General features: G+C 50.2%; 1 protein-coding gene across 1 annotated transcript; it reads right to left on the reverse strand.

Moving 5' to 3' along the window:
- Positions 1-7,484: 7,484 nt before the first annotated feature.
- LOC109782491 (G-type lectin S-receptor-like serine/threonine-protein kinase At2g19130) lies at positions 7,485-10,918 on the reverse strand. The gene has a single exon (XM_020341111.4). It carries the CDS (start codon positions 10,207-10,209, stop codon positions 7,798-7,800), a length of 2,412 nt encoding a protein of 803 aa, XP_020196700.1. The 5' UTR covers positions 10,210-10,918; the 3' UTR covers positions 7,485-7,797.
- Positions 10,919-25,530: the final 14,612 nt, after the last annotated feature.

Here is a 25,530-nt window from a genome sequence, read left to right on the forward strand (position 1 = left end):
GATTGTGTGTGTCTTGGGCTCTTGGGCCTTCCAGCCTAGCTCCAAATTTCGTCATGTTTTTCTTCTTCTCGTTCTTGTTCCATTGTTCGTCACTTCGAAACGGAGCGGCGACAAGAGATGACCTGAATTCCCGCAAAAAGAGATGAAGAAACAGAAACAGAGATGACCTGAATCATCTGACTTTTGCTCTCGTTCTTGTTCTCTTTCCTCACTCCCTGGCTTGAGTTCTTCGTTTTGTATCACGGCTCACGAGTCACGGGCGACCCGGAGACAGGGAGCGGAGCAAATCGGCAAGTACCAACTGTATTGGCGTGTTCAAACTTCAAACTGTTGCATACCAATCAAGTTCAGTAGATATACTATGATGGTGGTATTTTTTTTTTTTTTTGCCGATTTGCGGTTTTCTGCCCGCTACTTCTTCCCATCCCGTTTCTGACCTGCAATCATGTAATGTAGTAATAAGTAAAGGCTGTAGCTCCATGATTAAACTGAATCGATCAGTCCGTAACCGCTATGCAGATGCATGATAGCAGCTTTCGAGCACATTTCATAATCGCAGGAGTCGGACGAGTTTACAACTGAAATGTCGGTAACAAAACCGAAATGCGGGATGAACTGAGCAACTGGCCTTGCTGGATACTAAGATACAGCAGATCACTAGACCCCTAAGGCCCTAACTGATTGAAGCTCATGAACTGTTGTCACCAAATAATTAAATCTCTGGACTGAAGAAAAATGTACTTTCAGGCTGGAAATTAAAGCTATTATGACAGTGATGCTCGTGGAGTTCTGATGTGATGTTCGTGTGCTGTACGTGCGTAGTGCGTACGTATGCATGGCTCTTCATTATACACTGTCAGGCTGGATAAGTACGAGTATACTATAATGCACACACGTACGCTTTGGTTGCTTGCTGTCGCTGCGGCAGCCGCAGACGAGCAGGGCGATGCAGGCGGCGATGATGTACAGCTTCGCCTTCTGCCGCTGCGCCGCGCTCCGCAGCTTCTCCAGCTTCTTCTTCTCCTCTGGATTCTCCTTCTCCGGCGTCTTCCCCATGTCTGGCTAATTAGTTCCGTTTAGCTGCTGTAAGTACCACGCAGCTTCCGCGGCCATAACTTATAGGCGCGGATCTAAATCGCGTCGTCGCATCGGCTGCCGGGGGACAGCGACGGCGCCGATCATCTACAGGACATGTCCACAGTCCGCCTCCGACTGCTTATGGTTAAGCTCGCGCGCAGTGGCGTTGTTACTGATCGGCGAACACAAGTTAGGGCCCAAAACTCGTTGTCAGATGGTAAGCCACCCATTACGGCGACGTGGCGTGTCTCATGGCCGCTGGGACGTTTGCCGCGCAGGATAGAGACCGGCTGAAGCTGGACGTCCTCAAGGTTTTATGGCCCCGAAACATTAGACAATATATTAAGGGAAACACTTACCATCACCTGGCAGATCACAGCGGCCGCGGCCGTCACCTCACTTGCGTGACACGTGTCCAAGTGAGGTCCCGCATAGGATCCTTTATTGAACTCGGTTCTACAACGGGAGCTATGCTTGCTTCTGAAACATATGCGGTGTTACAATGCTCTACGACAGATATACGTTTTGCAACAAAAAATTTCTTGTTAATTTTTCTGCAACAAGACTTCAGTTGCAAAAAAAAATTGCAACAAAACCTCGGTTGCAAAAAAAATTCTACAACAAGACCTGTGTTGCAGTAGTGGAGACCAACCACCTCCAGATTGCAGCATAGCGCTGCTAGCTACTCGGCCAACACCCGGTCCGTGTCAACTTAGCAGGCTGCGACCATGTTAAACAAAAAAGAGTCGGTTTATCACTGGTTTTTGTTTTTTCTAGTTTTTTTCCTCGGTTCTACTTAGTTTCTTTCTCTATTTTTATTGTTTCTATTTATTTTTATTTTGGCTTCTTTGTTTCTTCTCGTTTTCACCATCTTTTTTCTTTTCTTTCCTTTACTCTTCATTTATTTTTTTCTTGTTTTTCATTGGTTTTCTTTTGTTTTCTCTCGGGTTTTTATTGTTTTTCTATGAACATCTTTGGTATATATCTAATACACATTTCATTTTTTTTAAATATAAGATTTACATTAATGAATACATGGTCAACATTTTCTCTATATACATTGAACATTTTTCAAATGCTTGAATAACATTTTTCAAATATCAGATTAACATTTTTTTTAAACATGGTCAATAGTTATTCTATACATATTTTACATTTTTTTTCAAATGTTTCAAATACAAGTTTCACATTTATTTATACATGGTTAACTTTTTTTGCTATACACATTTAACCTTTTTCTCAAATGCTTGATTAACACTTGTCAAATGCTACTAGATTAACATTTTTTCAACGCATGGTCATCATTTTTTCTACACAAACTTACCATTTTTTTTTCAAATGCTTGATTAACATTTTTCGAATAAAAAATCATTTCTTGAATACAAGGTCAACATTTTTCATGTACACATTTAACATTTTTAAAATGCTTGACCAACATTTTTAAAATACATGATCAGCATTTTTCTATACACATTTAACATTTTTTAAATGCTTGATTAATATTTTTTTCAACTTTTTGTTTCAAATGCTTGGATTCACATTTTATAAATACATGATCAACTTTTTCACACATTAGATATTTTTTGTATACATGAGAAACATTTCTCTATGTACATTTAACAATTTTCAAATGCTTAGTTAACATTTTTCCGAATTTTCTACACATTTAAAATTTTCAAATGCTTGATTAATATTTTAAAAATAGAAGTATAACATTTTTTAATACATGGTCAACATTTTTCTATACACAATTAACATTTTTCAAATGTTTAATTAACTTTGTTTTTCAAATACTTGTTTAAAAATTTCCAAATGCTTAGATTAACATTTTATAAATACATGATCATTTTCTTCCACACACATTATATATTTTTTGTATACATTTTTCATATACATGAGAAACATTTTCTCTATGTACATTTAACATTTTCAAATGCTTAGTTAACATTTTAAGAAAAATTATGCAAAGTGTTTTTCGTAATATATTTATTTAAAATACTTGCATGTATAAACTGATTTAAAAAATGAAAGAGAAAAGTAAACACAAATGTGAGAAAACAAAACAAAAGCGAGGCAGTGGCCTCCCGTGCACTGGGTGGATCCATACGCTCACGTGTCTGCATTGCGCTTCAGCGAGTCGGAAGGTTGTCTCGCTATAAGCGAGGTATAGAGGGTGCTCGTAATCCGCTCTTCAGGTAGCCAGTCAGTTGGGCCAGCTCAACAAACACGCTAAAATCCTCCTAGCTTACCGCTTAGTTTGCTGCACAGTTCGATGTAGCATCGCTGACACGTTGCGTCTGTACTCTGTAGCATCGCTCGCCTGTATCGTTTTATTTGTTTGCAGCTCGCCTGTAGCGTTAATCCCTTTTTTCAACCAACTGGCTTGTTAGCATTTCTCAAAAAAAAAAAAAACACTGGCTCTTTCACTTTGTGCCAAAAAAACTTGGATTTGAAAAAAAGTTCATAGATTTGCAGTAAAAAGTTCACTAGTATGGAATAAAAGTTTAAAATTTGGAGTAAAGTTCATGGAATTTTAAAAAAGTACATAGATTTTTGGAAAAAAGTTCATTGGTTTTGAAAAAAATCATCCAATTTGGAATAAAGTTCATCAATTTTAAAAAAATCATAGATTTTGAAAAAAGTTTATTAATTCTGAATAGAATTTCATCGAATTTGATCTTTTTCATCAAATCTAAAAAAAAGTTCATCGATTTGAAGGAAAAAGTTCATCGATTTTGAAAAAAGTCTATCGATTTCAAAAGAGTTCCTCAAAATGATAAAAGTTCATCAATTTGAAAAAAGTACATGAATTTAATTTTTTTTCATCGAATGAGGAAGAAGGAAAAAAAGGAAAAACTGAGAATGAAAAAGGGGAAAGGTGAAAGGGAAAAAGGAAAGATATGTAACTTATCACATTGGGCTAAGTGGCTTTGTGGTTAGTGTAGCGTAACTCGATGTGGAGGTCCCTGGTTCGATTCACTCCACGGGGCGCACTTTTTGCGTTTTCAAAAACCAGATAACAAAAGGGGAGTTAGGACGGCCCTGAGGACTGTATACGTTTGTTTGCAAAGTGTATACAGACGGGCATATGAAACGTCAAAGAGGAAACACCATGCCGATATGCAGGGAGCAGATGCAGCCTTGGTAATGATCATGTTGAATTATAGATTGGCCTTGGGCCCATATAAACAATAATTCATTACATGGTGCCAAGTTTTAGTATACCATAGTGCTAGTGAGGTTGAGTTAAGATTTATTTATAATGGATTCTCTTCTATATGCTATTAGAGCATGAGAAGAGGAGTGTTCATGGACGCTCCTCCTCCGCCACCGCCGCCGCCACGCCTCACACACGTTTCGTGAACGAGCCGAGCTCAGACTATGTCATGCGTGCGCTAAATGTTTGCTTGTCACGAACGGATAATTAATTTGAGATTAATTATGAGTCGCTAGTGGACGAGTCACTAATCCGAAAATATTGGATTGTGGGACGTTGTTGACTCAGTTGTGGGCCTGAACCCAGATCCATGAGTCCCTACTCGACGACCTATATATTGGAGGCACTGGTCATCCTATCTAACAAACTCTCTCTGCCTCCTCGCGCACAATCGTAGCAGCCACTACCGTTCCACTCACTGTTGTTGCTTTAAGCATCCCCATCCCGCCGACTGCGTGCATGGCCGTTCGGGAGAGCAGGCCTCCAGAACCCCGCCCTTTGCGATCCTGCACTGGGAGGAGGGCGGTAAGGTTTTTGGAGAGTGTCTCTACGCGACTGCTCATTGCTCGACCTCTTCTCTGTCCTCTGCTTTGATTCCCTCCTCCACATTGACGCCATGGTTGATGAAGCCGCTAGGTAGAAGGCTACAGAGGAAGCCGCAGTCGCTGCCATTGCCGTAGCTTTAGCATGGCCTACTATAGGGTATGATTTATTCATCCCCTATTTAGTTATTCATGTGCTATTTCTACTTATTGTTTTCATAGATGTTTTGGTATGTTCTCACATTTTTAGATTTCGGTATGAGCTTCGTACTATTATGCCATATTCATGATTTATTTATGGATTGAATCAATAGAAAAATACCCAGCAATCCAAAACCTTATTTTTTGTAGGTATTTTTTGAATCGAGGCTTTCTTGATACATTGAAACGGGCCCGTTTACAAGTACACATTTTAAGTGTTGGTAGACCAGGACTACCTTGTGGCTCACAACGATGAACGTGTTCTAAGTCGTTTGTGACACTCCCGATGGAAGGATTGCTCCTCAATAGGAGAAGGTGTCTAGGGAGGCCACAACTCTCTTTGTGGGAGCCACTATGAGTGTGATCGAAGACAAGTTTGCTGAAGCATATCTGCATATGCGGGTTGCCAAGAACTTGTGGGATGCGCTCGAAACTAAGTTCAATGCAACAGATGTCGAAAGCGAGCTGTATACTATGAAGTAGTTCCATGATGACATGATGGTTGATAGCCGTTCTATATTGGACTAGGATCATGAGATACAATGCATCACTAAGGAGCTCAAGCTCCTGAACTCTGAGTTACCGGCAAGTTTGTCACAAGGTGCATAATTGCTAAATTCCCTTCTTGAAGGAACTTTGCTACTTCTCTCAAGTACCTGATACATTAATTCTCGATTGAGTATGTGATATGTCTTCAAAGTATCTATAATTTTTTATTGTTTCATGCTATCATATTATCATTTTTGCATGCTTTTATATGTTATTTTATATTGTTTTTATGAAGTAACCTATTAACTCAGTGACCAGTGACAGTTCCTTTTTTTGCATGTTTTTATATGTTATTTTATATTGTTTTTATGAAGTAACCTATTAACTCAGTGCCTAGTGACAGTTCTTTTTTTTTTTTCATGTTTTTAATTTTCTAGAAAATCCTTACCTAAGTAAGTCCAAACACAACAAAACTTTTAACAAACTTTTCTAGATAATAAGAGACTCTGGAAGCTTTAGAGGAAGACCAGAAGACTCATGAGGTGGCCAAAAGGCAGAGGATGAGCCCGGAGGGGGAGGGGGGGGGGGGGGGGGGGGGTAGGGCACGCCACCGTGGCGTGTGGACCCCTTGTGACTCTGTTTGGGAAAATTATCAACTGGTTGACGCCTAGCGTTGGTCAAAATCTTATTCAATTTGCAAAATATGTCGAGGCAGGAAGTCATTTTGCATGCAAATGTAGACTAAATTATTTTGGAAACAACAATAAAATTTGAAAATGATGTATGGTCAAAAGTCAAAATAGCAATGTACTCCCTTCGCAAAAAGCTTCTTTTTAGTTTTATTCAGACATTCGTATTTAAGACAAGTTTTTTGAAATGAAGATAATAAAACAAATCATTTTATCTACACACCGCTGCCACCGGGTCCCGCTGATCAGACCTTTCCCTAACCTCTGGCTCCGCCTCTCCGGGCCTGCATCCCTGCCGGCGCTGCCGCGCCGCTCTCGCCTGCGTCGCCGCGCGAAGAGAAACCGCGCTCTCCTCCGCCTTCCGTCGCTCAAACCCGTACCGGTCCGACTCCCGCTCGCGTCGCATCGACCTTAGCTTCCCGCGCGCTCCGGTGCCCCCGCCGCCTGCTTGACCTAGCGGCGCCACCCAAGCCTTCCTCTCACCTGCCCGCGTGATCTCGACATCTCGTTGCCTGCACGCGCGCTCCCGCCGAGTGCCCGCAGCCGAGCACCTGCCCACTCGCCTCGCCCGTGACCGCCCCCCTTCACAAAAGCAGAGGCCGAGCAACCCCCGGCGAGTTCGCCTCGCTCCCCTCGCTCACTTTCCCAACTTCCATCCGCTCCCGGATGCCCCGGAGGCGAGGCCCGATTCGACTCCCCCGACACGCCGCTGCGTCGCTCGTCCCCGATTTTCCCTGACCGATGGAAATCCTCCCCCATCTCCGTTCGCGTCACAGCGCGCCATTGGGCTCGTATCTAATTTTCCCCTCATTTAATTTTCCAGGCACCCGAGATGGAGTTCGAGATCGTCGCCGTCTTCCTCACTGCCGTGAAAAACTGCCTGCAACCGCATCTCCCGTGCTCCGGTGAGTCTGTGTACAGCGTCTTCCCTCCAGTATCATCGCCTTGACTTTATGTGCTCCCCTGTGAACCACATTGCCGTTCGGGTGCGCCCCGTTTTGCTACTACCGAGCAAGGATTGCTGCCGCCTTTGGCTTCGCCTTGCAACGACACCAGCACACCACCATTACTTGGTATGAGTGTCAAGGCAACCCACATCGTCACACATGCATGCGCTGCGGTTCCATTTCTTACACCCCCAAGCCACCAGCCGCTTGCCTCGTCGGCTGTCGCACTATCAAAGTCATGATCTCATAGGTCATAGGCCAGAGTCATTTTGGTTTGTTTCTCATGGAACCTGTCAACTCTTATCAAAAGATACATCGACACCGGGAGACAAACAATTTTTTGAAGCATATACAGAGCATAGCAGAGTCATTAGTTACATAACTAATTTTCATGCCTAACATTATAACGCATCACACCTTTCCAAGTAACACAAATTTATCTCCAGCCATAAGCGTCACATTTCCATAGTAAATACAACTCCTGTTTAAATATAAACATATGTATCATACTCCCTCTGTAATGAAATATAAGTGTGTTTAGATCACTACTTTAGTGATCTAAACGCTCTTATATTTCTTTACGGAGGGAGTATCATTTAGGCATTCAGTTGAGCTAGTTTCCCTTGAGAAATAGGTTACACGCGCGTCGAATGCGAGCTTCCACCAATAGCTTGAAGTAGTCTTGGTATTGGGGGCATTCTGATATCAACTAGACCCTCAAGAATCTGGATCACCTCTCCCATTGTTGGTCGACCGACCTCCTCATCTTGGATGCACCAACATGCAACCTTGCAAACCAGCTCAGCCTCATCCAGATTGACATTACCATCTAACTTCTGATCTACCAAACTCTCGACGTCTCCTTCAAGAAGCTTATGTGTGGCATGCACGGGGAAATAAATATCAAGGTTGCCATCGCTGGTACATGGTCCGCACGAGTTCCTCCTTCCAGATATTATTTCCAGCAACACCATCCCGTAGCTATAAACATCAACTTTTGGTGTAATAGGAACACCAGTAATCCATTCAGGTGCAAGGTACCCTGCGGTTCCTCTGACTGTAGTCAAGACTCGGCTATGATCCCTTCCTAGAAGCTTTGCCATCCCAAAGTCTGCAATTTTTGGGAGGAATGAAGCATCAAGCAGTATGTTTTCTGGTTTAATATCACAGTGTATGATGCAGTCTCGACAGCTCTCATGCAAGTAGGCTAACCCTCTGGCAACTCCCAGGGCTATCTGATAACGAGCAGTCCTATTCAACATAGTGGAATTGTTTTGAAATAGATGGACATCAAGAGAGAGGTTCGGCATGTATTCATAAACAAGCAATCTCCTAGAACCCTCACAACAGAAACCAACAAGCTTAACTAAATTGATGTGCTGAACAGCTCCAATCGAGCTCACTTCGGCTCTGAATTGCTTCTCTCCTTGATAAGCACCATCAAGCCTCTTCACTGCTATGGAAACTGAATCATTTATAAGCCCCTTAAATACAGAACCAAAGCTGCCTCTCCCTAACTTCTCTGTGAAATTTTTCGTTGCACGGTGTAAATCGGTGTGTCTAAATGCAATGATTCCATTACAACCTAGAGCATCATTCAGTATGCGGCCAGAGCTTTTCCTGTTGTTTCTCCAAATCATTACTAGGAGGATGAGTGCGAATAAGCCTAGAGCACAAATGCCTATACCAGTTGCAACTCCAATGACAATCCGTTTTCTGTTGTTTTCCAAACTTTGAATATCTTTAGCAGAAAGGCGAAGGTAAAGAGTTTCTCCATTTGAATTGGTGCTGCCATCACATTGTAGTTGTCGTATGTTGAGCAGTTCATTGTGCCAGATAGAACATCCACCATTGCTGAAGGAATACGCGGTGCAAGAGCAGTTATTCAGGCAAAATTGTGCACACTCATTCAAACTTTTAGCAACTTCTACTTTTGCAGCATTCCGGGGCAACCCGACACATGGCACAGGGTAGAAGTTGTCTGTGGTATGTGTTGTGCTTTTGTTGCTAATGCAGTCTAACAAAGTCTTTCTCGAGCACCCACCAGTTCGATCTTCTAATTCCCAATCCTTGGGGGATGTGATGGTGAAGCCCTTCATACAGTTGCAGTTTAGAGCCACATTATCATTGCAAATTGTGTAAGGTCCACAAACTGAATAGACATCACATGGACTTCTTGGCTGGGCGAAGACCTTCTGCCAGTCCTGTGAGCGCTCAGACCAAACGAACACCCTTACTTGGCCCGAGACGTCAATAACATGGCGAGTAATCCTCTTGGCTTGCACTAAGCTATATGTGTAGTACTTCTCATGGCCCATGTCGACAAATTTCGATCTCCAAATAATGTCTCGTGCCATCTCTGGAACCAAGTCAAAGTATTTGCCGTTCCATGGACCACTGTACCAATATGGTGCAGAGCTGCTCAGTGGTCCAACGAATAACTGGTTAACACCACTATGGTCTAACTCGTAACGATACCCACCAGTAGCTGGGTCGATTGAGTTCTTCCAAGAAACAATATGGCGGTTGAGACCGGTGAGCTTGTCCCATCCAAGCTTCGCGTCTGGGAAAAATGTATCCGTGGGGTGATCAAAGCTCTGCCACAAAATTTCTGTTGTGTTTGAAGAGTCTGTTAGGACGAGATTTCCACTACTCAACAGCATAGCAGTGGTACTATTTCTTTTGATGTTTGCTTGTGTACTCCAGATTATGGACTTGGTGGACCGGTTCAAGATGACAAGGTTGCCATCCTGGTATATTGTGAGCTCCAATGAGGTGATATTCTTGATTGGCTTATCCCTATTTGCAACCCATGCAGAAGTAAATTTGGGGATCGTATTGAACCATATGCCGAGGTACCAATTGTTAGTGTTTCCGGAGGATTTGCTGCTTGTTTCGAAGAAGCCCAGCGCGTACCTGCCGTTCCTGGAGACGAGCTTGTCGTTGACGGTGAGTGCTTGGCCGGCCAAGATGGTCTCCGTTGTCGCGGCAGAACATGCTGACATGTACAGGAAGAGGAGCAATGCGATATCTAAGAGGAGATGCATGATGAACTGAAGAGGAGGGGCGAGCTTGCGGGCGCAGAGGCCTCAAATACAGGATAATTGCTCAATGGTCTGGTCATGCAGTAAATAGTCGCGGTTTCAACTTTCAACAGTCAAACGAAACAGCCAAGCTAGTTGAATGGACATTTATTCCGGTGGTGATCGTCAACCACGTAGCACCCACAGAAGGGCTGAGCCGGTCTGAGTTTGCATGGTGGAGAGGAGAGGAGTGAGCGAGAAGGTGTGGACATGAGCTTTACGCATCTGGTTACCGGCTCACGTCAAAGGTATTTGCCATAACAACTGTTGCTATTAAGTTGCTATTTGTTTTCAAGCTGGCTGGTATAATTTCTCACATCACATCAGCTTCTCACCACATTCTCTTTTGCAAGGCAACGTGTTATTGCTGCGAGATGGACTCAGATGAGAAAACTGCCGTTTGGTTATACAAAAAAGTGTTAGGTTCCCCTCAGCGTAACACTTTGCTCTAACAGGTTATACGTGCTAACCTCTTTTGATACTTTGTTTTGTAAGCAAGAGGGGACAGCAGGCCATCACGTATTTTAGTATAGCTATATGTACCAAACAATCTTGTACCTGTTATCACTTTCTCAGGGTCTCGAAGTTCCAAAGGATTTTTATAATCCTCGGGACTTTTTTTCTCCTACATCACCTCTTTGAATTTGGTTTGTAGGATTGCAATATATGGAATTTTGTTTGTAAGGATTGATTCACAGTATTTTACGTTTACTTAAGTTATTAACTTCTGAGGAAGATTTGTGTATTTTCTCTTTTAGCAATCAAACAACCTTTGTATATGATTTAAGTTGGCACGAACATTAAGAAGAGACTTTCCTTCCCCTCTCACAAGGCGACTAGGGTAAAGCCTTCCTCCTCTCAATCTCCGCCAGCAAGCCCGTGGACTCACCTCTCCTCCGTTTGCCGCTCCGGCGGCTGGTGGCGGGGAAGGAAATATTTGTGCCTTGACTCCGACTAGTTGACATGCTAGGGTTTTACGCCTCGAAGGGTGGTGCTCGGACGAATGGGAACTTCTTCAAGTTAATCTTTCGGACTTCGATCTTCCTCAAGCTCGTCAGGCGCGATGGATTAGATGGAGCTCCCGCATAGATTCCCTGCCAGCTCCTCGGGGCAGGGATAACCAGGACGCATCATTGAGTAACCCCCTCGCGTCGCTCCCGCGAGCGACTGAGGGGGTGAACCTTAGCCGCCGCTCCTAGTCCGCCGCCTCTAGCTCCCTCCCTCGCCGCCGCCGATTCGGTCGGCGTAAGTGGTGGCGGGGATCCCCTTCTGCTCGCATGATGCCGGGCGGTGCGGGACAACGGCTTCAGCGACGACGTCTTGCGAATCCATGGCGCGGCGGATCTTGGCGGTAGCGCTTGGCAGCGCGGGTGGATCGGTTGGGCGTGGCGTGCCGGTCGGCTGGGCTTGGCTAGAAGATGGAGATGGGGCTGGGTGTGGCCGGTGGCGGCGACGGCGTCTAGCCCGGATCCGGTCTTGGTGGTGGCGATGGCGACGGCTGGCCCAGATTCGACCATGGTGGTGGCGGCGTCCCCTCCGCCGGGGATGAAGGGCCAGGTAGTGGGTCCTTGTGGCAGCGCCGGTGGTGGGGGATCTTGGGATCCCGTGTCCGGGCTCGTCGCAGGATGCGCGTGGCGGTCGGAGCTTCCTCCAGTGTCGCTGACGCTTGATGCGGTTGGCGTTGTATGGGCGACGACAGCGGCTGGCGCGATGGTGGGTGCTCCCTGTAGCATCCGGAATCGGGGTGGTGGCCCCTCTTCATCAACGTCGGCGGACTCCGGGGTCGTGTGGGCGACTCGGAGTCCGGATCTCGAGATGGTGACGGCCTTCTGAGGCTGGTGGCGGTATGGGACGTCCCTTCCATCAACAGACCGGGTCCGATGCGGCTCAGCGGGTGACACATGAGCCTCTCTCGGAGTTGTCGGGCGGTGCCTGTTGTCCGCAGGTGAAGCCACCGGTGGATATGCTACCGGCGGATGCTACTGAAGGAAATATGCCCTAGAGACAATAATAAAGTTGTTATTTATATTTCCTTATACCATGATAAACGTTTATTATTCATGCTAGAATTGTATTAACCGGAAACTTAGTACATGTGTGAATACATAGACAAACAGAGTGTCACTAGTATGCCTCTACTTGACTAGCTCGTTGATTTAAAGATGGTTAAGTTTTCTAGCCATAGACATGAGTTGTCATTTGATTAACGGGCTCACATCATTAGAGAATGATGTGATTGACTTGACCCATTCCGTTAGCTTAGCACTTGATCGTTTAGTATATTGTTATTGCTTTCTTCATGACTTATACATGTTCCTATGACTATGAGATTATGCAACTTCCGAATACCGGAGGAACACTTTGTGTGCTACCAAACGTCACAACATAACAGGGTGATTATAAAGGTGCTCTACAGGTGTCTCTGATGGTACTTGTTGAGTTGGCATAGATCAAGATTAGGATTTGTCACTTCGATTGTCGGAGAGGTATCTCTGGGCCCTCCCGGTAATGCCCATCACTATAAGCCTTGCAAGCAATGTCACTAATGAGTTAGTTGCGGGATGATGCATTACGGAACGAGTAAAGAGACTTGCCGGTAACGAGATTGAACTAGGTATTGAGATACCGATGATGGAATCTCGGGCAAGTAACATACGATGACAAAGGGAAGAACGTATGTTGTTATGCGGTTTGACCGATAAAGATCTTCGTAGAATATGTAGGAGCCAATATGAGCATCCAGGTTCCGCTATTGGTTATTGACTGGAGACGTGTCTCGGTCATGTCTACATAGTTCTCGAACCCGTAGGGTCCGCACGCTTAACGTTCCGTGATGATTGTATTATGAGTTTATGTGTTTTGATGTACCAAAGGTAGTTCGGAGTCCCGGATATGATCACGGACATGACGAGGAGTCTCGAAATGGTCGAGACATAAAGATCGATATATTGGACGACTATATTTGGACATCAGAATGGTTCCGGGTGAGATCGGGCATTTACCGGTGTACCGGGAGGTTACCGAAACCCCCGGGAGGTATATGTGCCTTATTGGGCCATAGTGGGAGAGAGGAGAAGGGAGCAAAGGAGCCCCCCCAAGCCCAATCCAAATTGGGAGGGGGGTCGGCCCCCCTTTCCTTCCTCCTTCCTTCCCCTTCCTTCTCTCCTAATCCAACTAGGGAAGGGGGGATCCTACTCCCGGTGGGAGTAGGACTCCCCTTGGGGCGCGCCTAGGAGGCCGGCCCCCTCCCCCTCCTCCACTCCTTTATATACGGGGGAGGGGGCTGTCGGATCATGGGTTCCGGCAAAACCCTTAAGGTTCGAACTCTGGGGTGCGCGCGAAGTTCTTTCCCTCCTACCGATCCACGCCCTAACCAGCTAAGATCTCGCGGACGAACTCGACGAACTCACAACACAAAAGACACAAGATTCATACTGGTTCGGGCCACCTTTGTGGTGTAATACCCTACTCCAGTGTGGTGGTGGTGGATTGCCTCTTGGGCTGATGATGAACAGTACAAGGGGAAGAACAGCCTCCTGAGGTTGAGGTGTTCTTGTGCTTGGTGTGTGGCTAAGGATCAGGCAAGATGCCACTGGATCAGATGCCTCCTATCAGTTCGGATCTAGGTCAGGTGTCCCCTCTACGGTGGTGGCTAGTTCTACTTATATAGGCCCTGGTCCTCTCCCCAAATATTGAGCGGGAAGGGAGCCAACAACGGCCAATTTGAAAGGGGACAGCTAGTACAGCTTATCCTGACAAAAGCGGTCTTCGCCTGCAAAAGGCTCTGGTGGTGACGCTGCCTTGGGCTCCATGGTGACCTCCGTCTTGCCGTCCTGCTGGTCTTGGTCTTGTTGCACTGATATGGAAACCTTTCCTTGATGCCTCGGTACTCCGCGACTGCGCTTGCTTCCTTAGCACCAAAAAGGAAACAAGGACACTGCGCGCGCTGGCGCCCGCCTGGTCTCGATCGTCACGGCTCACGTCACGAGAACCTCGCGAGGTTTGCCCTGCCTTGATCTCTCCGCTCCTCGCGAGCCAACCTGGTGAGGCCGCTCCTGAGGAGGTCTTGTGTCGTCCCCCTCGCGAGGCTTGGCCCCTCGCGAGGGTCTCGAATGCCTTGTTGATGAAGATGGGCCGTACGGGCCTGCTAGCACAGCCACGCTGTGGGCCGCAGGCAGGCAAGTCTAGGGACCCCCGTTCCCAGAACGCCAACAGGGGCACCCCATAGACACACAAGTTGATCATTGATCTTTTAGCCATGTGCGATGCCCCCCTCCACCATAATCCACCTCGGTCATATCGTCGTAGTGCTTAGGCGAAGCCCTGCGCCGGTAGCTTCATCATTACCGTCATCACGTCGTCGTGCTGACGAAGCTCTTCCCCGACACTCTACTGGATCGTGAGTTCGTGGGACGTCACCGAGCCGAACGTGTGCAGATCGCGGAGGTGTCGTACCTTCGGTGCTAGGATCGGTCGATCGTGAAGACGTACGACTACATCAACCGTGTTGTCATAACGCTTCCGCTTACGGTCTACGAGGGTACGTGGACAATACTCTCCCCTCTTGTTTCTATGCATCACCTTGATCTTGCGTGTGCGTAGGTTTTTTTTTGAAATTACGTTCCCCAACAGTGGTATCAGAGCCAGGTTTATGCGTAGATGTTATATGCTGATGTCTACTACACAACCTTCTTCCTGTAGACATTGTTGGGCCTCCAAGTGCAGAGGTTTGTAGGACAGTAGCAAATTTCCCTCAAGTGGATGACCTAAGGTTTATCAATCCGTGGGAGGCGTAGGATGAAGATGGTCTCTCTCAAACAACCCTGCAACCGAATAAGAAAGAGTCTCTTGTGTCCCCAACACACCCAATACAATGGTAAATTGTATAGGTGCACTAGTTCGGCGAAGAGATGGTGATACAAGTGCAATATGGATGGTAGATATAGGTTTTTGAAATCTAAAAATATAAAAACAGCAAGGTAACAAGTAATAAAAGTGAGCACAAACGGTATTGCAATGCGTTGAAACAAGGCCTAAGGTTCATACTTTCACTAGTGCAAGTTCTCTCAACAATAATAACATAATTGGATCATATAAATATCCCTCAACATGCAACAAAGAGTCACTCCAAAGTCACTAATAGCGGAGAACAAACGAAGAGATTATTGTAGGGTACGAAACCACCTCAAAGTTATCCTTTCTGATCGATCTATTGAAGAGTCCGTAGTAAAATAACACGAAGCTATTCTTTCCGTTCAATCTATCATAGAGTTCGTACTAGAATAACACCTTAAGACACAAATCAACCAAAACCCTAATGTCACCTAGATACTCCAATGTCACCTCAAGTATCCGTGGGTATGATTATACGATATGCATCACACAATCTCAGATTCATCTATTCAACCAACACAAAGTACTTCAAAGAGTGCCCCAAAGTTTCTACCGGAGAGTCAAGACGAAAACATGTGCCAACCCCTATGCATAGGTTCATGGGCGGAACCCGCAAGTTGATCACCAAAACATACATCAAGTGGATCATGTGATATCCCATTGTCACCATAGATAAGCACGGCAAGACATACATCAAGTGTTCTCAAATCCTTAAAGACTCAATCCGATAAGATGATTTCAAAGGGAAAACTCAATCCATTACAAGAGAGTAGAGGGGGAGAAACATCATAAGATCCAACTATAATAGCAAAGCTCGTGATACATCAAGATCGTATCACCTCAAGAACACGAGAGAGAGAGAGAGAGATCAAACATATAGCTACTGGTACACACACTACAAAAAAAGACACATCCGTGACATTTTGGGCCGAACAAAAATCTTTTCTGTCATACTTATGACACTTCTATGACGATAATTGTGACAAAACCCGGTATCATCATAGATGTGGTGGGATCCTACTTCTATGACAAAAAATCATGACACAAAATGGGCTTTTCGTCCTGGGCGGGCCGGAGACACAGCTGCATGACATTCTTTGGGCCGTCCATGACGGAAAAAACCGTGGTAGAAGTGAGGGCGAGGAAAATATCGGGGTGTTCCCGGTTACGGTGGGTGGTCAGGGCCGAGCGATGCGCGTTTCTCTTGTACATGCACACGCGTGGGTGCGAGGCGTTGGGCTGTAACTGAACCCGAGCGATTGCACTGCAGGCTACGCGTTACTGAACCCGAGCGATCGATCGATGGCTGTTAACTGAACCTGATCGAGCGATTCCTTCGCTACTGCTGCTAACTGAAGCCGATCGATGCTGCCTCTGGATGAACAGTGAGCATTGCTGGGGGGGTTGGATGAACAGTTCCCGGTGGGGGTGGATGAACAGGATCCCGTGGTGTTGCCTCTGGATGAACAGGACCCTGATCAATCAAGCCGGTTGGGGTTGGATGAACAGGACCCCGTGGAGGGCAGGATGAACAGGACCACCCCGTGGAGGGCAGGATGAACAGTAGACGATGGAGGGCTGGATGAACAGTAACCCGTGGAGGGGTGGTTGAACAGGAGGCCGTGGAGAGGGCTGGTTGAACAGTAGCCGGTGGAGTAGCGCGCGGTGGAGGCTGGATGAATAGGAGCCTGTGGATGAACAGTCGCAGGTGGAGGCTGGAGGAGGTCGACGGTGGATGAACAGTAGCCCGTGGAGGCTGGAGGGGGTCGACGGTGGAGAAGAACAGTATCCCGTGGAGTCCCATTTTGTGGTACGCCACACCCCTCCCGATGAACAGGACCCCCGTTTCGACCGTAGCGCTCCAACACAAGTCTGTTTTCTCCGTTTTGCGGTACGCCACACCCCTCCAGATCAATAGGACCCCCGTTTCGACCGTAGGAGGTCCGTTTCCTCCGTTTTGCGGTACGCCAGACCCCTCGCGAGGGTCTCGAATGCCTTGTTGATGAATATGGGTCGTACGGGCCTGCTAGCACAGCCACGCCGTGGGCCTCAGGCGGGCAAGTTTGGGGACCCCCGTTCCCAGAACGCCGACAGAGTCCCCCGGGCCCAAGGCGCGCTCGGGCTTGGCTTCGAGGCGAAGCCAAGGGTCAAGTACGGATCGCCGCGGGCCCCAAAAGCCCGCGTCCTTGGTTGACGCGTGGCTGTTGATTGGACGTGGGCGTCTCCGCTTCCCCATGCTGCCTCGGCAACTGCCCGACTTGACAAGTCCCCGCGGCATGCAAGGGAAAACCATCATTACCTGTGATCATGGGGGGCGCTGGTTGGCCTTCTCCTGCTATAGATGGGGAGGGGGGCAGAGCCCTCCGCGCCCATCTCTTCCCAGTCCGCTTGCTTCTTCCTCCTTGCTCCTCAGCTAGCAACAATGGCACCGATCCGAAGGTTCTCCGTCGAGGAGAAAGGAAAGGCCCCCCGCGATGAGCCGGGGCCGCTTCCGCCGAAGAAGAGGTCGGTTCACCGCTGCGACGCAGCGGCGATGCAGGTGATGACGAGGCCTTGGTGCGAGTGGCCTCCTCCTGGGTATCCGCTACCCCTGTACGCCCAGGCCGGGGGCTCAGGAGGAAGGAGCGACGAGCGGCGCCGCCTGCGGCGCGACTGCGGCCGCCGTGCGATGGCTATACGCGCCGTCGCTCCTGGAACCCATGCTGCGGACTCCTCCCGCGAGCTCGTGCTGTGGGCGGCGATGCCCCCAAGCACATGGATCCGATTCCCGCGGTTCTTTTCCGACGTGATGCCGCCGAGGGGACCCCTCGAGCTCTGGTTGCAGCATGCTGACTGCGACACCCCGGCGACCGGAGCAGAGGTTGAAGTGGTCTCCTCCGGCAAGATCTTCATGACCCGCGGCTGGGGTGAGGTTGCGCGAGTTTGCCGTGCTGAGGGCACCCTCGCGATCCACTTTGACTATGACGACGCTTCCACGCTGTTCTTCAAGATCTTCGATGCTGAGGGCCGCCGCCTGGAGTGCTGCCTTGGAGGGTGCACCAGGACGACGCGCGCCCGGCCTGCGGCACCTGCAGCAGCAGCGACTCTTGGGTGTCCAGCGTTCTCCCGAGCTCTACGAGACTCCGGAGACTAGCGGCGACAGCTACGTGCCCCCGAGCTCTGGCCGCGCCCGGAACAGGGCTGCGGCGTCCAGCCGCCGCCGCTGATCTGGATGGGGTTGGCGCCGGCCTCGCGCGGCCCACTGTTGATGATGGCGTCGGCCGCGGGAGGGTGTAGATAGGATTCTCCTAGGTTCTCGTCTCATGTTCCCTGCAAGGAATCAAGAAGTACCACGCGGGGGTGTGTAAAGGGCCTGTAATGTCTTTTGTTGATACTATCCTTGCTATGAAAATTTGTGAATGCCTGCTCTGTTTAGGCTCGGTCTCCCCTTTCCAACCTCGCGACGACTTGTTGCTCTACGCTGACAGGTCCTGGTCCCCAGGCAAGCTGCAGCCGTTGCTGGTATGCCAGGTCGCGTGCCGTGGTCAAGGCCAGGAGGTGAGCGGCCCGAGGTCCAGTAAGAGCCCCTGAGGCGCGATGCTCAGGAGGTCCCCTTTAGCACTCAAGCAGCCGTGGTAAGGTAAGAAAGGGAGGCGACATTGCCGCAATAGGGCTGCAGCGTGCGTGACCCTTGAGCTCCAACGATTAGCCAATCTGAGCGCGAGACTTATCTTGGTGGTTTGGGGTCGATTCCTTGCGATGCGCCACGTTAATGCGTAGCTAGGCCAGGCCCGTGCGAGCCTCCCCCTCTTCTCCACGCTCTCCTTTATGCTCTACGTCCTCAGGTCCCAGCCCTCGAGTGAGCTCAGCAGCCGCTGGTATGCCAGGTCGCGTGCCGTGGTCAAGGCCAGGGGGTGAGGGCTGGAGAGCCAGTAGGAGCTCCTGAGTCGCGATGCTCAGGAGCCCCCCTTTTAACGCGCAAGCAGATTGCATGGGAGAAGAGGGATCTCGCGGTGCCACCTGCTGTCATTCTCATGAGGTTCCTGCGAGCCAGCACAAGGAGAAACACAGTTTGCCATTATGGTTGCCAGTCCGCCGCCAGCTGCTCCGCGAGGAGACGAAGGTGCTAAGGGCCTGGTGAGGTGACGTGCGCGGGGCGTGCCGCGAGCCAGAGCTCGACCGCTCAGGTTTGTCGACGTGGCAGGGACGGACCCATGCACCAGCGCCGTGACGGCGTGAGTAGCCCCCGTGGGAGGTGACGATCGGAGAAGTAGTAGTCATAGGCAGATTAAGCATGGAAAGCAAACTGGCTTAGGTAAATGCAGGGAAGATACATGCCACCAGGCCAGGCCCGAGCGGCTTGGGGATGATGCAGCCCGAGGGGCGCCCCCAACCAGGTAAGCTAAAGACATAAAAAGGGATACATGCCACGGGGACGGACCCACGCGACCTGGGAATGATGCAGCCCGAGGGGCGCTCCTAGCTAAATGAACTTGGAAAATGTCACCTGGTTCTGTTGACGAAGGAGAGTTGGGGCAGCTGAGGGTACGCGGCGAAGGAACTGCTCCTCACGAGCCACCGGGGCCCTGAGCCTTGGGAGGCTCTGGGGGTCCAGGTGGTTCCCTGAGGACTGTCTCCATCTCCGTCAGGACGGCGTGATGCCTGGCCTCTTGAGCTGCCAGGACACGCCGCAAGTTGCGCTGATAGGCGGACGACATGCTCGGCAGGCCAAAAGGCATGCGAACGTAGCTTTGCGGTGGACCCTCGCAGCGGCCCACGCGCGAAGGCCAGAAGAGCTCCTGAGATGTGGCCCTGTTGAGCCCTGGGACGTCGATGCAGACGCGCAGCCCGGCATCCTCGCCTGGATGGGGAGCTGCGCCTGGTGAGTGGCGGCCGCCGCACATGGCCTTCGCGTCTTGTAGTTCCTGAGTGGTCCTGGTGAGGAACTCCTGAGCGGTGGGCGCTCCTCGCCCTGTGTTCTCCTGAGGGAAACGTGCTGCGAAGCACGCCTCTAAGTGGTGCCCGACCGCCTCCTTCATGATGTTGGCAAGGTCGGAGGCCCTCCAGAAGAGAGCCCCCGAGCCATGCCCGAGGAGGGCGCCGGGCGCGCCTTCCTATGCGATGGAGGGAGGCGCCCCTGGCGCGGGCACTGATCCTGACGAGGTTCCAGCTGCGCTGCCACCCTCCTGAGGTCCGGCACGACGCAGCTGCTTCTTCTTCTTGGGGGTGGCCTCAGGAAGGCACTCGCCCTTGGTGTCGGGGTCATCGATTGCTGCAGCCTGAAAGGCACGTTCAAGGGAGCACACCGCATCTCTTTCTTCGCATGGGACCGTGATGATTCCGCCGCTTCCCGGCATCTTGAGGACATTGTAGCCGTGATGGGTCACCGCCATGAACTTGGCCAGGGCTGGATATCCAAGGATGGCATTTGTACGGCAGGTGGATGTGCGCGACGTCGAAGTCGATGAGCTCGGTGCGGTAGTTCTTGCGTTCTCCGAAGGTGACAGGGAGGCGGACCTGCCCTATCGGTATGGTGGAGCCATCGGTTACTCCTGAGAAAGGCTTGGTAGGCTGAAGCTGGTCATATGGCACTTGGAGGTTGTTGAACGTGTCGACGGAAAGGACGTTGAGCCCTGCGCCGCCGTCGATGAGTGTCTTGGTGACTTGCACGTTGCTGATGACTGGGGAGCAGAGCATCGGGAGGGTGCTAGCGGTAGCTGCGCACTTGAGCTGATCCGCCGAACTGAAGGTGATGGCGCACTTGGACCACCCGAGCGGGCGTGTGGCCTCGAGCTTGGGGAGGACTGCATTCACTTCACGAGCAAACTGTTTGAAGATACGCTGCGAGGCTGGGGCCTGAGCTCCGCCCAAGATGCAGGCGATAGCACGCGGCTCCTGGAAGCCCCCAGCCCCCTCGTTTTGATGGTGGTCGTCATTCCTTCTCGGCGGTGGCGGTAGTGGGGGAAGACCGGCGTTGCCCTGAGGACGATCCTCACGAGGCTGGTCCCTCCAGGCGCCCTCGCGAGGCTGATCCTGCCAGCGGTCCTTACGAGGCCTGTCGCGCCACTCCTGGCGCGGGCCACGGTCGTCCCAGCGTCCGCCACCACGTCCTCCTCCTCGGCCGTAGCCCCGGTCGTTGCGCTCGGGGCGTCGACCGAAGCGTCCTTCTCGAATGGCTCTGAGCTATTGACAGTCGCTAGTGTTGTGGGTATGCAGGTTATGGAAGGCGCAGAACGGTCGGCTGCTCTTGGATGACTCGGGCTGGTCTCTGCCGCGCTTGGTGTCTGGTTCCACTACGAGCACGGCTGCTCCCTTGTGCTTCACGTCCTTGGCCTTGGCTTTCTTCTCCTCCGGGTCCGCAGCCGGGAGCTCGAGGAGGGAGAGGCGCCCTTCCTCAGCTCTTGCGCACTTGGTCGCCAGGTTGAACAGCTCCAGGGATGTGCACAGCTCCTCGTGGATAGTGAGCTCCTCCTTCATCTTGACATCATGGAGGCCATCAGAGAAAGCGGAGATGATGGCCTCGTCTGTCACCTTGGGGATCTTGAGGCGAACGTTGTTGAAGCGCTGGATGTACTTCTAGAGGGTCTCTCCTGGTTTTACTTGACGCGGCGCAGGTTACCCGCGGTCGGCGGGCGGTCGCGAGTGCCCTGGAAGTTGGCGACGAAGTGGTTGCGCATCTCGTCCCAGGAGGAGATTGAGCCCGGAGGCAGGTTCAGGAGCCAGGAGCGGGTGCCATCTTTGAGAGCCATGGGGAACCAGTTCGCCATGACTTTCTCGTCGCCGTTGGCCGCCTTGATGCTCAGCTCGTAGAGCTGCAGGAACTCCGCGGGGTCGGGGGTGCCGTCGTAGCGAGAAGGCAGATCTCGCTTGAACTTGCCCGGCCAGGCGACGCTACGCGGCTCCGGGGTGAAGGCGCGACAACCGGCTATGGTCACCGGGGCCCGTCTTGGAGGAGGAGCCTGGTCTTGATGCCCGCGCGCCGCTACGGCAAGCGGCGCAGGGCCTTGCCGCGGCAAACGATCTTGGCGCGGTGGTGCGAGGAGTGGCGGAGCGTTCTCTTGCGGTCGAGGGACTTCTTGACAGCTTCTTTCTTCACGCGCGGGCGCCGGACGCAGTGGGTCGCGCCGCGGAGCCACACGCCTTGGCTCCAGGGCGCCGTCTTGGGGGAGAGGTGGCGGAGGCGCTCCGTGAGCTACGTCGCCTGTAGCTGGCGGAGGGCGAGGCGGAGAGAGGGACGACGCAGGGGAGCCCCCTTTGGCGCGGACAAGCTCGGTGATGCGGTCGAGCCAGTCCTCGTAGAGGTCGTCGACCGGGCGGTAGCGCAGGAGCTCGTGCGCCATGAGGAGCGCGGCCCGTGCGTCCATGGGAGCGTGACGAGCGTGGGACGACAAACCAGCGGGAATCGGCGATGGAGTGGCGGTGCGTCCATCCCGCCGCACCGAGGGGTGCAGCGAGGACGCTTGCTGCTCGTTCCCCACCGGGCCGGCGGCAGGCGACGGAGAACGATGAGGTGGCCCACTGATGGGAGCCGTCTGAGCGGCGCTGGTGGCGAGGGCAGCCCGGCGCTCAGCACGAGCACGGCGAGCGTCCGCCATGGAGACGACGGAGCTAGGCGATGCGGAGCGACGAAAGGGAAGCTCCGGCGCACCCCTACCTGGCGCGCCAAATGTCGGATCACGGGTTTCGACAAAACCCTTAAGGTTCCAACTCTGGGGTGCGTGCGAAGTTCTTTCCCTCCTACCGATCCGCGCCCTAACCAGCTAAGATTTCGCGGACGAACTCGACGAACTCACAACACAAAAGACACAAGATTTATACTGGTTCGGGCCACCTTTGTGGTGTAATACCCTACTCCAGTGTGGTGGTGGATTGCCTCTTGGGCTGATGATGAACAGTACAAGGGGAAGAACAGCCTCCTGAGGTTGAGGTGTTCTTGTGCTTGGTGTGTGGCTAAGGATTAGGCGAGATGCCACTGGATCAGCTGCCTCCTATCAGTTCGGATCTAGGTCAGGTGTCCCCTCTACGGTGGTGGCTAGTTCTACTTATATAGGCCCTGGTCCTCTCCCCAAATATTGAGCGGGAAGGGAGCCAACAACGGCCAATTTGAAAGGGGACAGCTAGTACAGCTTATCCTGACAAAAGCAGTCTTCGCCTGCGAAAGGCTCTGGTGGTGACGCTGCCTTGGGCTCCATGGTGACCTCCGTCTTGCCGTCATGCTGGTCTTGGTCTCGTTGCACTGATATGGAAACCTTTCCTTGATGCCTCGGTACTCCGCGACTGCGCTTGCTTCCTTAGCACCAAAAAAAAAACAAGGACACTGCGCGCGCTGGCGCTCGCCTGGTCACGATCATCACGGCTCACGTCACGAGAACCTCGCGAGGTTTGCCCTGCCTTGATCTCTCCGCTCCTCGCGAGCCAACCTGGTGAGGCCGCTCCTGAGGAGGTCTTGTGTCACCCCCCTCGCGAGGCTTGGCCCCTCACGAGGGTATCAAATGCCTTGTTGATGAAGATGGGCCGTACGGGCCTGCTAGCACAGCCACGCAGTGGGCCGCAGGCAGGCAAGTCTAGGGACCCCCGTTCCCAGAACGCCGACAGGGGCACCCCATAGACACACAAGTTGATCATTGATCTTTTAGCCATGTGTGATGCCCCCCTCCACCATAATCCACCTCGGTCATATCGTCGTAGTGCTTAGGCGAAGCCCTGCGCCGGTAGCTTCATCATTACCGTCATCACGTCGTCGTGCTGATGAAGCTCTTCCCCAACACTCTACTGGATCGTGAGTTCATGGGACGTCACCGAGCCGAACGTGTGCAGATCACGGAGGTGTCGTACCTTCGGTGCTAGGATCGGTCGATCGTGAAGACGTACAACTACATCAACCGTGTTGTCATAACGCTTCCGCTTACGGTCTACGAGGGTATGTGGACAATACTCTCCCCTCTCGTTGCTATGCATCACCTTGATCTTGCGTGTCCGTAGGAATTTTTTTTGAAATTACTACGTTCCCCAACAGTGGTATCAGAGCCAGGTTTATGCGTAGATGTTATATGCTGATGTCTACTACACAACCTTCTTCTTGTAGACGTTGTTGGGCCTCCAAGTGCAGAGGTTTGTAGGACAGTAGCAAATTTCCCTCAAATGGACGACCTAAGGTTTATCAATCCGTGGGAGGCATAGGATGAAGATGGTCTCTCTCAAACAACCCTGCAACCAAATAAGAAAGAGTCTCTTGTGTCCCCAACACACCCAATACAATGGTAAATTGTATAGGTGCACTAGTTTGGCGAAGAGATGGTGATACAAGTGCAATATGGATGGTAGATATAGGTTTTTGTAATCTAAAAATATAAAAACAGCAAGGTAACAAGTAATAAACGTGAGCACAAACGGTATTGCAATGCGTTGAAACAAGGCCTAAGGTTCATACTTTCACTAGTGCAAGTTCTCTCAACAATAATAAACTTAATTGGATCATATAAATATCCCTCAACATGCAACAAAGAGTCACTCCAAAGTCACTAATAGCGGAGAACAAACGAAGAGATTATTGTAGGGTACGAAACCACCTCAAAGTTGTCCTTTCTCATCGATCTATTCAAGAGTCCGTAGTAAAATAACACGAAGCTATTCTTTCCGTTCAATCTATCATAGAGTTCGTACTAGAATAACACCTTAAGACACAAATCAACCAAAACCCTAATGTCACCTAGATACTCCAATGTCACCTCAAGTATCCGTGAGTATGATTATACGATATGCATCACACAATCTCAGATTCATCTATTCAACCAACACAAAGTACTTCAAAGAGTGCCCCAAAGTTTCTACCGGAGAGTCAAGATGAAAACGTCTGCCAACCCCTATGCATAGGTTCATGGGCGGAACCCGCAAGTTGATCACCAAAACATACATCAAGTGGATCACGTGATATCCCATTGTCACCACAGATAAGCACGACAAGACATACATCAAGTGTTCTCAAATTCTTAAAGACTCAATCCGATAAGATAACTTCAAAGGGAAAACTCAATCCATTACAAGAGAGTAGAGGGGGAGAAACATCATAAGATCCAACTATAATAGCAAAGCTCGCGATACGTCAAGATCGTACCACCTCAAGAACACGAGAGAGAGAGATCAAACACATAGCTACTGGTACATACACTACAAAAAAAGACACATCCATGACATTTTGGGCCGAGCGAAAATCTTTTCTGTCATACTTATGACACTTCTATGACGATAATTGTGACAAAAACCGGTATCATCATAGATGTGGTGGGGTCCTACTTCTATGACAAAAAATCATGACACAAAATGGGCTTTTCGTCCTGGGCGGGCCGGAGATGCAGCTGCATGACATTCTTTGGGCCGTCCATGACGGAAAAAACTGTGGTAGAAGCAAGGTCG

This window comes from Aegilops tauschii, chromosome 7 (assembly GCF_002575655.3).
Source record: "Aegilops tauschii subsp. strangulata cultivar AL8/78 chromosome 7, Aet v6.0, whole genome shotgun sequence".
Classification (NCBI taxonomy): domain Eukaryota; kingdom Viridiplantae; phylum Streptophyta; class Magnoliopsida; order Poales; family Poaceae; genus Aegilops; species Aegilops tauschii.